Source organism: Tamandua tetradactyla, chromosome 2 (genome assembly GCF_023851605.1).
Source record: "Tamandua tetradactyla isolate mTamTet1 chromosome 2, mTamTet1.pri, whole genome shotgun sequence".
In the NCBI taxonomy this organism is placed as follows: Eukaryota; Metazoa; Chordata; class Mammalia; order Pilosa; family Myrmecophagidae; genus Tamandua; species Tamandua tetradactyla.
Window position 1 is genome coordinate 150,455,797 of NC_135328.1, and position 14,219 is coordinate 150,470,015.

The 14,219-nt window shown below is 39.0% G+C and overlaps 1 protein-coding gene across 2 annotated transcripts in view; it reads left to right on the top strand.

The window, feature by feature from the left end:
- The first annotated feature begins 8,551 nt into the window (after positions 1-8,551).
- Positions 8,552-14,219, top strand: part of SNX9 (sorting nexin 9) — a 149,094-nt gene continuing 143,426 nt past the window's right edge. Inside the window, exon 1 of one of the 2 annotated variants that reach the window (XM_077149350.1) lies at positions 8,552-8,665. In XM_077149350.1, the coding sequence (XP_077005465.1) occupies positions 8,654-8,665 (12 nt within the window). In that variant the 5' untranslated portion in view covers positions 8,552-8,653. Of the gene's footprint in view, positions 8,666-8,853; positions 10,767-14,219 lie in introns of those variants that run through there. The other variant, XM_077149351.1, reaches the window with a different exon arrangement.

Below are 14,219 nucleotides of genomic sequence, written 5' to 3' on the forward strand. Positions count from 1 at the left end.
ATTGATCTTTGATAAGGCAGTCAAGCCATCTCACCTGGGACAGAACAATCTCTTCAATAAATGGTGCCTAGAGAACTGGATATCCAGATGCAAAAGAATGAAAGAGGATTCATATCTCACACCCTATACAAAAATTAACTCAAAATGGATCAAAGACCTAGACATTAGATCTAAGACCATAAAACTGTTAGAAGAAAATGTAGGGAGATATCTTATAGATCTTATAATAGGAGGCAGTTTCCTAGATCTTACACTAAAAGCACGAGCATTGAAGAAAGGAATAAAAAAATGGGAACTCCTCAAAATTAAACACTCTTGTGCATCAAAGATCTTTGTCAAGAAAGTAAAAAGCCAGCCTACACAGTGGGAGGCAATATTTGGAAATGATATATCAGATAAACGTCCAGTATCCAGAGTATATAAAGAGATTGCTCAACTCAACAGCAAAAAGACAGACAACTCAATTACAAAATGGGCAAAAGACATAATCAGACACTTCTCAGAAGAGGAAATACAAATGGCCAAAAGGCACATGAAAAGATGTTCAACTTCCCTGGCTATTACAGAAATGCAAATCAAAACCACAATGAGATATCATTTCACACGCACCAGACTGGCCATTATCAATAAAACAGAAAACGACAAGTGCTGGAGAGGATATGGAGAAAGAGGAACACTTATCCATTGTTGGTGGGAATGTCAAATGGTACAACTGCTGTGGAAGGCAGTTTGGTGGTTCCTCAAAAAGCTAAATATAGAATTGCCATATGACCTGGCAATACCATTGCTAGGTATCTACTCGGAGGACAAGAGGGCAAGGACACAAGCAACCTTTTGCACACCAATGTTTATAGCAGCATTATTTATAATTGCAAAGAGATGGAAACAGCCCAAATGTCCATCAACAGATGAGTGGCTAAACAAACTGTGGTATATACATATGATGGAATATTATGCAGCCGTAAGACAGAATAAAGTGATGAAGTATGTAACAACATGGATGGACCTTAAGGACATTATGCTGAGTGAGATTAGCCAGAAACAAAAGGACAAATACTGTATAGTCTCACTGATATGAACTGATATTAATGAATAAACTTGGAGAATTTAATTGGTAACAGAGACCATCAGAAGATAGAAATAGGGTAAGATATTGGGTAATTGGATCTGAAGGGATACAGATTGTGCAATGGGACTGATTGTAAAAACTCAGAAATGGATAGCACAATACTACCTAACTGTAATACAATTATGTTAAAATACTGAATGAAGCTGAATGTGAGAATGATAGAGGGAGGAGGGTTGGGGGCACAAATGAAATCAGAAGAAAAGACAGCCGATAAAGACTGAGATGGTATCCTAGATACCTAGATGGTATCTAGGAATGACTAGAGTGTATAATGATAGTGACTAAATGTACGAATTTAAAAAATTATTTTTGTATGAGGAAGAACATAGGAATGTCATTACTGCAGGGTGTTGAAAATTGATAGTAATTAATGTTTTAAAATTTTAACTTGTGTGAGACTAAAGCAAAAAATGTTTATTTGGTACAAAATTTATGTTTTGACCGGTGCATTTCTTAATATAACTTATGTAGACAGCTTAATTGAACACCATAAGTACATAGAACCCTGAGTAGGGCATGAGATTTTGTTGGTTTGTTCAGAGTGATGCCCCAATAAATCCCAGAGTGATTTGAACAGTTAATAAAAAAGCATTTGCAAAATCCCCTTCGGGGAATTGTGAAAAAGGGGGAAAATTCAACTTCTCCAAGTTGAATTCTTGATATTCTCACAAGCAGTGTGGACAACCAAAGCTATAGACTGAGCCCCCAGTCTTGGGGTTTGTTCATATGAAACTTAACCCCACAAAGGATAGGTCAAGCCTACTTAAAATTAGGCCTCAGGGTCACCCCCAAGAGAACCTCTTTCTTTGCTCAAATGTGGCCTTTCTCTCCAGCCAACACAAAAAGCGAACTCACTGCCCTCCCCCTGTCTACCTGGGACATGACTCCCAGGGGTGTGGACCTTCCTGGCAACGTAGGACAGAAATCCTAAAATAAGCTGAGACTCGGCATCAAGGGATTGAGAAAACCTTCTCGACCAAAAGGGGGAAGAGTGAAATGAGACAAAATAAAGCGTCAATGGCTGAGAAATTCCAAACAGAGTCGAGAGATTATCCTGGAGGTTATTCTTACGCATTAAATAGATGTCACCTTATTAGTCAAGATGTAAATGGAGTGCATCAAAGAACTTCATCAAGAAAGTAGAAAGACAGCCTACACAATGGGAGACAATATTTGGAAATGATATATCAGATAAAGGTCTAGTATCCAGAATTTATAAAGAGATTGTTCATCTCAACAACAAAAAGACAGCCAACCCAATTACAAAATGGGAAAAAGACTTGAACAGACACCTATCAGAAGAGGAAATACAAATGGCCAAAAGGCACATGAAGAGATGCTCAATGTCCCTGGCCATTAGAGAAATGCAAATCAAAACCACAATGAGATATCATCTCACACCCACCAGAATGGCCATTATCAACAAAACAGAAAATGACAAGTGCTGGAGAGGATGCGGAGAAAGAGGCACACTTATCCACTGTTGGTGGGAATGTCAAATGGTGCAACCACTGTGGAAGGCAGTTTGGCGGTTCCTCAAAAAGCTGAATATAGAATTGCCATACGACCCAGCAATACCATTGCTGGGAATATACTCAAAGGACTTAAGGGCAAAGACACAAACGGACATTTGCACACCAATGTTTATAGCAGCGTTATTTACAATTGCAAAGAGATGGAAACAGCCGAAGTCTCCATCAACAGAAGAGTGGCTAAACAAACTGTGGTATATACATACGATGGAATACTATGCAGCTTTAAGACAGGATAAACTTATGAAGCATGTAATAACATGGATGGACCTAGAGAACATTATGCTGAGTGAGTCTAGCCAAAAACTAAAGGACAAATACTGTATGGTCCCACTGATGTGAACAGACATTCGAGAATAAATTTGGAATATGTCCTTGATAACAGAGTCCAGCAGGAGGTAGAAACAGGGTAAGATAATGGGCAATTGGAGTTGAAGGGATACAGACGGTGTAACAGGACTAGATACAAAAACTCAAAAATGGACAGCACAATAATACCTAATTGTAAAGTAATCATGTTAAAACACTGAATGAAGCTGCATCTGAGCTATAGGTTTTTGTTTTGTTTTGTTTTGTTTTGTTTTGATTTTACTATTATTACTTTTATTTTTTTCTCTATATTAACATTCTATATCTTTTTCGGTTATGTTGCTAGTTCTTCTAAACCAATGCAAATGTACTAAGAAATGATGATCATGCATCTATGTGATGATGTTAAGAATTAATGATTGCATATGTAGAATGGTATGATCTCTAAATGTTGGGTTAATTTCTTTTTTTCCGTTAATTAAAAAAAAAAAAAAAAGAGAAGGGATAATTGGAGCTGAAGGGATACAGACTGTACAACGGGACTGGATATAAAAACTCAGAAATGGACAGCACAATACTACCCAATTGTAATGCAATTATGTTAAAACACTGAATGAAGCTGCATGTGAGGTATAGGTTTTTTTTTTTTTCTTTCTATTATTGTTTTAATTCTTATTCTGTTGTCTTTTTATTTCTTTTTCTAAATCGATGCAAATGTACTAAGAAATGATGAATATGCAACTATGTGATGTTATTAAGAATTACTGATTGTACATGTAGATTGGAACGATTTCTAATTGTTTTGTTAATTCTTTTTTTAATTAATAAAAAAAAAGTGGAAAAAAAAAAGATGTAAATGGAGAGGCTGGAGGTAACTGCTTGAAAATGTAGAGCTGTGTTCCAGTAGCCATGTTTCTTGAAGATGATTGTATAATGATATAGCTTTCACAATGTGACTGTGTGATTGTGAAAACCTTGTGTCTGATGTTCCTTTTTATCTACCTTATCAACAGATGAGTAAAACATATGGAATAAAAATAAATAATGGGGGAACAAATGTTAAACTTAGATTGAAATGCTAGTGATCAATGAAAGGGAGGGGTAAGGGGTATGGCATGTATGAATTTTTTTCTGTTGTCTTTTTATTTCTTTTTCTGAATTGATGCAAATGTTCTAAGAAATTATTATAATGATGAATATGCAACTATGGGATGATATTCTGAATTGCTGATTACATATGTAGAATGGAATGATCATATGTTAAGAATGTTTGTGCTTCTTGTCATATATATATTTTTTAATTTAAAAATTAATAAAAAAATTAAAAAAAGAAAGCCAATCCATTTCTGGTATATTCTATTCCAGCAACTTTAGCAAACTGGAACATCAGCATGATGACTACTTTCTAGTTTGGAGAAGCCACTGCTCCACCAGGCAGCTGAACATTGTGGGATGTGATGAAAAGATGTTAGGCTTCTGTTCTTTCAGTGCAGACAGGTGAAACTGAGTAGTAGCTCCCAGCATAGTTTAGACCAGAGCCCTTCTCCCGTTTTGACAGTGATCTCTTGAGGCCTTCTTGCACCTTGCTTCAAAACCTCTCACCTAAAATATTTTTAGTTTGAAAATGACATGTTTTGGAGACCCATGATACAGAGTGGGCTCTTGTCCCTGCCCTGGATTAATATGTGGCCTTGGGTAAATCACTGAACCTCCTTGACCTCGTTTCTGTGCCTATAATTGGGGGGATTGGACCTTTATTATAATGTAATTTGGCAATTACATCCAAGACAAATGCCAACCAACAACTGGCAAGTACACCAGAGAGAAACATGCGTACCTCAATGATAAGCCATACTGAAGGGATTGTGAAAAGAGTTAAAACCTCTATTTACTGCATTTTTAATAATATATTGGGCACTAGTTGTCCAGGAAATATTAGTAAAATGTAGCAATTACATTTTCATATACATTGCCAAAATCAATTTGCTTTATAAAATTTCATAGAGTATCGCTTCTATCGAGAATTAAAAAAAAAATATTGAGTAGTGAAACTTGGAAAAACTTGTGCAATGTTTCATACTAAATTAGGTAATAATATAGACAGTAGATTTAAAACTGTGTTCCACAGAATCATGTGAGTTCCTTGAGAGTATATTTTGGCAATGCTATATTGCTTAATTTGTGATTGCTCAACTCCTCTTATTCATTTATTCATTCATTTAACAAATACTCAGTGGTGATTTGCTGTGAGTGTTGTCCTAGAGTTTGGAGATACCATGGTAAGAGAACTGACACGGATCCTCTTCTCTTAAACTTACAGTCTGGTGGAGGAGACAGGCAAATAATCACTTGAATTACAAACTGAGATAAGTTTCCAACTACAAGGAAACCAGTACTATGTACCTTATATCCTTCTTATAAGTTAACTATATAAGAAGTTAACTTATACTGAGATCGGGTATGATTTCCCTGAGTAACTGAGGTAACTGCTGACACTTTAGCCACATTCTAAAGGATAAATGGGAGGTGGGGGTGGGGGACAGGGTAGGAAGAGGGGGACTAGTTCAAACAAAGAAACAGTATAATGCCCTTGCCAGGATCTGTTATATGATTTTTGGGGCCCAGTGCAAAATGAAATGTGAGGCCCCTTGTTCAAAGCCTATGATAAAAGAAAAACTTTACAACAACATTAAATTTAGGATCTCATGGATTTATTGAACGATTTATGAATCAGGCAGCATCTCATCCAGAAAGAAGGGAATGAGTTCCCCTAAGAGGTAGAAAGGTGGAGCTTATACAGAGCAAAAGGTGGAAGCAAGTGGGGATATGTTCTGATTGGCTGATGTTAAGTTTCCATTTTATATTGGGTGGTCTCACAAAGGGGGTACAGATATGCATTGATTAGCATAGTATATTTGTCAATACTTATCAGATTGTAAGCTCTCTCTCCTGGACCTGTTTTTCTCAGCAGGTGTTGCTTATCTGCAGTTCTGTAGGGTGCACTCCATTGTTTCATTTTTTGGAAAGCTCCTGCAGGGGTTCCTCACGCAGTGCACAATGCATTTTATTTTACTTAACTATTAAGATATGGAAGATAGTGAAAGGCGGCATTAAACGAAGCCAGGAATCATCTAAGCACAGGATTCTGTGCGACTGCACAGGCTGAATGTCTGTGAAATCTGTCTTGGTCCTCTCTGTGCAAGGAAGCACGTTGCTCAGGAGGAATGAGAGGTCAATGAGGTTGAAGCAGAGGGCTCCAGAAGCTGTGAGATGGGCTTTGAGAGCAAGTTCATCCAAAGACGACAGCAATGACTGTACTTCTGGAACCTCTAAAACGATGCCTAGGTGGTTTTACTACCTCAGTAATACTGGGAGTGATTTCAATCTTATTTTAATATGTGCATTAATTTGCATCGGTCATCATGAGTTTGGGATATCCGTGGTTTCTTCTAAGAATGAAGTCAGGTCTATAGAAAACGTTCAAGTGGGAAAAGCTTGGACGCTCTGGTCTTCCTGCTTTCTTGGTGGCAGGTGCCCAGACCTCCCAATTGAGCATGCTGAAAGGTCTACATTCATGGCACACTGAGGTTATACTTTGCTATCAAAACATGCATTGTAGAACTGCTACAGGGAGTTGTATCCTGCTTTCAAATTTAAAGGACTATGGTAAAAAAAAAAAAAAAAGAAGCAAACAAACAAAAATAACAACAAAAAAAGACAACGGTAGTCATTACTCACAATATCATCTGAGTTCACATCCTGACTTTGCCATATATTAGTATGTGCTTAGTTAAGCTATATATTTGTTTATTCAAATGTAAATTTGTTTTCAGTGTAAAGTAATCCATATACATGGTAACATTCTGACAACTAATAGCATCTTATGAATCTTTTCAGAAATTTTCTAGGCATAAACAACATCCATGTTTTTATACAAATGGATTATACTATGTATAATGTTCTTTTTACCTTTATTAACACCCTTAAAATACTGTTAAGGGCTGTTCTTGTACCTCATTTGTGTGGATGAGTCATATTAATGCACTCTTATTAACAAACATATATGTTGCTTTCTATTTGGGATTATTACACAACAATGTTTAGTTCATTATCTTGCTCACTTGTGCAAGTTTGATGGGAGGATAAATTCCTAGATGTAGAATTGCTGGATCCAAGGTTATGGTCATTTTCTATTTTGACAGGTATAATCAGAAAGGGCAAGCTCTCTAACTGAGGCTTGATTTCTTCCTCATATATGTTAGTAGTGAACGATGACTTGCTCAATAGTTCCCTATAAGCATTAAATGAGATTAAGGCATATAAAAGCCTAGCTATAGCAAGGAAGCTTTTCATGAATGTTAGTCTCCATTTATGAACATTACCATAACTACAACTTTGGCCCTGAGCTCAGCAAACACAAATTCCACTGAAAATTCTGTAGCACTATACACATTTAAAACCCCATTATTTACTATAACTAAATGGAATCTCCTCTGGAGGTTAAATAGAATATTCTCAAGAGGACACACATTTGACAGTAACTCTAAATATTGCTTTCCTAGCCTAATAAAGTTGATTTTATCATATATACCCCTGATAATGAAAACAAAATATTTCAGATTAGAAGAATGTATTATTCCAATCAAGATTTATTTTTCAGTCATGTGTTCTGTACTTGAGTGAATCCAACTCCGAAGAAAACCATTTTGACTCTCCCCCTAGAAAACGGAAAACTTTATAAGACCTTCAGGTAACCTGTTGTGTCCCTCCAAAACCCCTGGGGGTGCTTAGACAGTTTTTAATTTACCAAGAAGGAAGTTAATGGGCCATCTCACAATGCAATCCCCAAGTGTCTCGGCCTAGAAACTCTAAAGGGGACCAGAACCTGCGGTAAAACTCCAGGCTGGAGGAAGAACTTCCTATCAGGGCCACTCCTCAAGGTAGCCATTGCCCTTCTCCTCCCTAGCTGTTTACTTAGCATTCATTTTACTCAGCTCTGAGCACTACCGACCCCAGAGCAATGCCGACCCGGAACAAAGACCCGGGGTAACTCCCACCCTGCCCTGGGGGGCTTATGTGGTTATTATGGCAACACTCCTGCCTCGCTCACGTCCACCTTAAACCCACCCGGGTGTGACTCAAGGTCTGTTCCTGGCTCCATTGGCCAGGGTCGAGACGCCAAAGCACATCTTTACTACACCACGTTTACTCTACGCCACGTTCAATGCGTGGCGATCATGCGGAGCGCGGGCAGGGCCCGCGGCCTGCACCGCCCACCCCAGCCCCGAGTCGGGGAAGCGGCCCCCGGGGGCCCGAACAAAGGGCGCCCGAAGCGGCGGCGGCGGCGGCCGCCGGGGCGGGGAGGCTCCGGGCGGGGGCGGAAAAGTGGGCGAGGAGGCCGGGCCGCAGCTGAGGGCACCGGGCGCGCTTCCGCCGACCGCGCTGCGCCGCACCGCGGTGAACCGACAGCCGCGGCGTTTCAGGATCTGCCGGAGCGGGCGGCGGCCGGAGTCACCGAGCGGCGGGGCCTGAGCGTCAAGACTCCCGGCCGAGGCAGAGCCGCCGCCCGCGCCGCGTCGGGGCCCAGCCGGAGCCGCCGCCGTCCTCGCCTGTCTGGCAAGGGCCGCGCAACCGCGACGCGGGAGAAAAGCCGGGCCGTCCCGGGCCGGGAGACCCGCCCGCCATGGCCACTAAGGTGAGGGGAGCGAGGCGCGGGTTTGGGTCGGGGACCGCGGGGGAGACAGAGAGGCCGCGCCACGGCTCGGTTCCGCGGGGCGGGCGGGCGGGGTTGCGGAGTAGGGGTGCGCGCGGGGTCCGCTCCGGGCGCGCAGCAGGGGCGCAGGCGGGACCCAAGCTGAGGAGGGTCCGGGTCGCCCCGGCCCTAGCGCGTCGTCCTTCGCAAAGTTTCCGTCTGCGGGTGTTTCGGGCCGGGCGGGCAGCGCTGAGGGAAGGAGGACTGGAGAATTCCCGAGCCCGGGCAGTTCCCTCGGCGCACGGCTCAGTCGTGGGACTTAACAATTTCACTTCCCCGTCGCGCTATTTCGCAGGCAGAAGCGGAGAGGAGCGCGTTTCATCTCCCTGCCCCAAGAGTGGGACCCGCAGCACGAGGGGCGGAGGTGGGGGGTCGGGGGTCCCCGAAGCCGCGCAGCGGGGAGTTGCTATTTTACTCTCAGGCCTGGGAAAGCTTGCTACCTGGGAGGAAACACTAAAATGAAACACTCCGTACTTCAACGCCCTTTTGTTTTTGTTTTTGTGTTTTAATTTTCTTTTGTTTGGCTACATTTTCAGTTTGAATGGTCTTTCCAACATGAATAAAACATAGAGGGAAATGACTGGGCTTTTGATAACGCATTTGCGTGAAAAAAGGCCCAGGCCCGAATTACGTGGTGGAACTTTGACTTGCGCTTGCTAATTGACCATGGGTATTAGTTTGCTTATTTTAGTGTATTTGTGAAATTAGTAGTCGCATTTTTACAACTGAGTCAACAAAAGCCACCCTCCCCTGGCTCCCGATTCTTGGGGTTGTTTTTCAGTAATTTCTTGATGGGCAAATATGGCAGGTAAAGCCATTTTCCCTGAATGAGGACTTAGGGTAGAAGGCTCCTAGGTAGGTGAGATATTGAACGTGACTAGTATGGAGAATGGATTTACTTTTGCAGATTGTTGTTATAATGTCAGCTATAAAATCAGCACGCTTTCGGTATTCCTTTTGAAATCTCTTAAACTCCTTCTGTAATTGGTAAAAGCCTCTTTTTTTTTGGTTTGGGTTTTATTTGGGGGAGAGGTATACTTAGAAAAGTGATAAAATATTTGACATCTCTTTGAGGAATCAGAATTGTCTGATTTCATACCAGTCTGTTAAATTTCGTGTTCTGGATTCCTGTAGGAATATATAGAAAGATGAATATTCACCACCAGCAAACGTGCTGTCTGTTGTAACTAAAATAATTATCTTGTTAATGTATTACCGACTACTTTTGTTCCTCGGTCTTAATAGATGTGATAGGACTTACTATGTTTTTGACTCATTAATTTCGTGTTGACCTGTATAAAGGCAAAACTTAACTCGAGTTTAGGATTTCTAAGGATTTGCCTTTGAGGTCTGTTATCAAACATTCCAGAAATTACTAGTTACACATCCTCTTTAACACTCATCTTGCCACTTTATAAGCTCTGGTTATGACAGATCTATTCGGTGGTGGTCATAATGTTGTGGTATTTTCCACACTGACTGATCTGATGCATGTTACGTGAACTTCCTTTTAAGTGGAATCCAGCTTAGCAACTATTGCAGGTATACATAATGAAAATTTTATTTTATACTTGAGCCTGAATTTTAAGTTTGAGCACCATTGAAAAGAACACTGATTCTTGTAACTAAATTTGAATTGCGTGTGTACTCATGAAATAGAAGCCTTAAAACTTGAATCAACACTTCCTGCTTTATTATCTACAGTACTCCTAAGGCAAATTACAGTAATTCTGGCTCTAGTTTCTTTTACCGCCCTAATCACTCTCATCTGCATGTGACAAACCATTTCCATTCTAAGAAAAAGAACAGCAAATATGTATATTGTAGGTTTGAAAAGAAAGGCGCTTATTAAAAAAGGATCCTTCCTCAGTTTTCTGGTTTTCCTACTTCCTGGTGATTCTTGTGTCAAAACAAAGTCCCATTTTTCAGCGCCTGAGAGTGAAGTCGTGTTTGGGGGCCCCCACGTTGGAGGAGTTCGGGTTTTTTCCCTTCTCATTCTTTAATGGGGGTGGGAGTGGGGTTATGGCTGGAGAGGATATGCCTGGTAAGTAGTAATGATTAACTTTTGACAAAATTTTAGGTTCATTTGGCACTTAGGCTTCGGCTACACAGGCATTAAGTGAGAACATATAAATTCAACATCTGGATATATTAGTGCTGGGTTTCCCTTTGACTTTTTCCCAGAGAATTATTTCTGTTCTTTTCAGATATAATTTTCTTATTTATTGTTTTTATGTGTTTTCTTGAAGATACAATTATCTTTAAACTGTCAGAATTTTTAAAAACTCCACTGGTAGATTCACAATAGTAAAAAGGAGATAAAAATTTCAATTGGGCAATTCTTTACTGCTGAAGAAAGTTAATCATTTACTGCATATTTTACAAGTTATCTGCTCTTTGTTTCTTTGCTCTTAATCCTTATTCTGGGGAATGGTGAATTCCGTGAATACCACTCTGAGTCCAATCATGTCTCTTTTAACAAGTATGGTGAAAGGCTAATGAGTGTGTTTTAGTCTTAACGTCTATTAGAAACCTTAGACGGTTAATATTTCAACTCAATCATATGGTGTGCACTTAAAGTTCCTGACTTTACTGACCACCCTGACCCCTAGCTGGTTTCACATAATTCCTGTACTTCATCTTAAAGATCTTGTCTTGACTGCAGTTTTACAATTTTTCTATGGTAATGGCTTTCTCCTTTAGGATACTGTAAGCCCCAGGAGGCTGGCTGGCACTCTGCTTACCTTTGAATTTTCAGTGACTGGCACAGAGGAGTCTCTTGATAGACGGTTATTACAAGAATGAGTGTTGAGTTTTCTTGCCTCAGTCCCTTCTTCTGCACTCTGAAAGAGCAAAAAAAAATTTCAGTGAAATAAATAACTTACTGGAAACTCTTAATCTCCAATTGTAAACTTTTTTTTTACTAGGTGTTTACTGTATATTTTTAGAAATATACATGTACAAGGCAAAATATACATCTATACTTTAGATATTAATAATGTTTTTAAATGGAATAATTCAGTTCTACTAATAATTATGTGAGAATTGATTCTTAGGTTTTAAGGTAATTGGAGCAGGTCCTATATGTCAGAGACTTTAACAAGTTATCTTTAACCCATGAGTTGTTAGAAATATGTTTAATTTCCAGAAGTACAGTTTTTTGTTTGTTTTGTGTGTTTTTTATGGGGTGTGCGTGGTCCGGGAATCAGACTCAGGTCTACTGCATGGAAATTGAGCATTTTACCACTGAACCACCTGTGCATCCTGTTTTATTTTTAAATGTATCTTTTTATTAATGATTTCAGACTTAATTGTATTGTGATTAGGGACTCTGATTGATTCTTGTACTGTGCCTGAAAATGTGTTGAGGCTAGCATTATATCTGAATATAGTCATAAATGTTCTATTGCATAAAAGGATATATTTTCTAATTGGTGTGTTTGTGGGGGGATATTCTGTATCCATTAAATAGAATTTATTAATTTTTCAGTTCAAATCTATATCATAGTTCATATCTTTGTCTACTTGATCTCTCAAGTGCTTATGAAGATGTTAAATGATGGTTTTAAAAAGTTCTCTCAGTTTAGGATTAGTGTATCTTCCAGTAAATTGAACTTCTTAACAATACGAAGCAACCTTCTTTATCACTATAATGCATTTTTCTTAAAGACAATTTTGAATTAGTTCCTCACTTACTCTATCATTACCTTCCTGAATAACAAAAAAACTTTAACTCCAGCCATCTCTTCCAATATAGATAGTTGTTTTCCAGTGTTTTGGTTCTGTCTTTTCCACCCAAATTAGACATTTTATTTTTTTATAAGATTGATGTTTAGTTAGATTTAATCACATTTTACCATATGTTTGCTTATTATTCCTCTTTATATTTCAGTCCTTCTTTCTGGGATAATTTACCTTCTGCCTAAAATATAGTCTTTAGGATTTTCATTTGGGAAGGTTTGTTGGCAGTAAATCTCTTATATGTGAAAATATATTATTATACCCTTATATTTGAAAGATAGTTATGTGGGTTTAGAATTCTTGATATTTTCTCTCAGCACATGGAAGATAATCCCTCTGTTTTCTACTGGCTTTCAAAGTTGCTGTCGAGAAGTCAGCCTTCTAATTATTATTTCTTTTTAGCTGACTCTCCTCTCTGCCTGTTTTAAGACCTTCTCTGTGTTTTTGATGTTTTGCAGTTTCACTGTAAAGCATTTATGTGTGTATTTTATTTATGCAGTTGGGATATGGGTGTTTTGGATCTGAGGATTGGTAGTGCAATAGTCAAAGAACAAAGCAGTCCAAAAGAACTTTCTGTGATGATAGAAATAATCTTCATTTGTGCAGTCCAATATTGTAGCCACCAGCCACATGTGTCCAATGAGACATTATCTTGATCAACTTGAAATCTGGCTAGTGTGGCTGAGTAGCTACATTGATAATTTTATTTAATTTTAATTAATTTAAATATAGTCATGTGCAGATTTGGCTAGTGGTTACCATATTAGACAGTGCAGTATTAGAAAATTCTCAGCCATTGTTATCCCATGAATATAGCCTCTTTGCCATTCTTTCTGGAATTCCAGTTAGCTTGCAAAGGTCCAACAGACATCTAACTTCCATCTCAATCTCTTATATTTTCTTTCTTATTGTTACATTCTGAATAATCTGGACAACCTTCAGTTTACTATCCTTCTTCAGTTAGGTTTAACCTGCTATTTTATTTTCCATTTCAGTTGTCTTCTGTTTTTAGAAATTATTTTTGGTTCTATTTCAGGTCTGTTTGGTCATTTTTTATACTCTTCTTCTTTGCTCATATTTTTAAGCTTTTCTTATTTAAGCATATTAAACATTTATTTTATAGTTTGTATCTGATAATTCTATTATGTGACATCTTTGCAAATTTGATTCCAGCCCTTTCTTTCTGCTCACTCATTCATGGTGCCTTGTTTTCTTGTGTTTTTTTTTTTTACCATGAGTTGCTCATTTTCTTTGACACTTCATTTGAGGAAATTCTCATGCCTAGATTGAAATTGTGTTCTTCCAGGGCAGATTTGCGCTTGATTATGCCAGTCTCCTGGCGATAGTACGTCCTTAGGACTATTGTAACATTAATTCCAGACTTAATGTTTTCTCAGCTATACTGGGTAATATATACATGGACCTCTGATCTCAGGGGAAATTTCCCTCATTTCCCCCACTCTGCACCAAGTTTCCCTGCTTTTCCCCTTTGTATGCAGGGTTTTTTTTTCTATACCCTTAGACTAAGAGTCTAACCCTTGGGGTCCCAGGCTTCTAGCTTTATACTGGGGGTCTTTATCTCTAACTCCGGGTTTGGAGGAGACTCCTAGGGTGAAATCCTGTTTCAGCATATGTTTTCTTCCCAGAGTTTCTTGTTTCACTTCCTTTTTGTCCTCTCCCAGATCCTTTCCTTTTGTGCTGACTCAACAATGTATTTTAAAAGGTATTTAGTTTTTTGCTCTTAATATTTTATTCC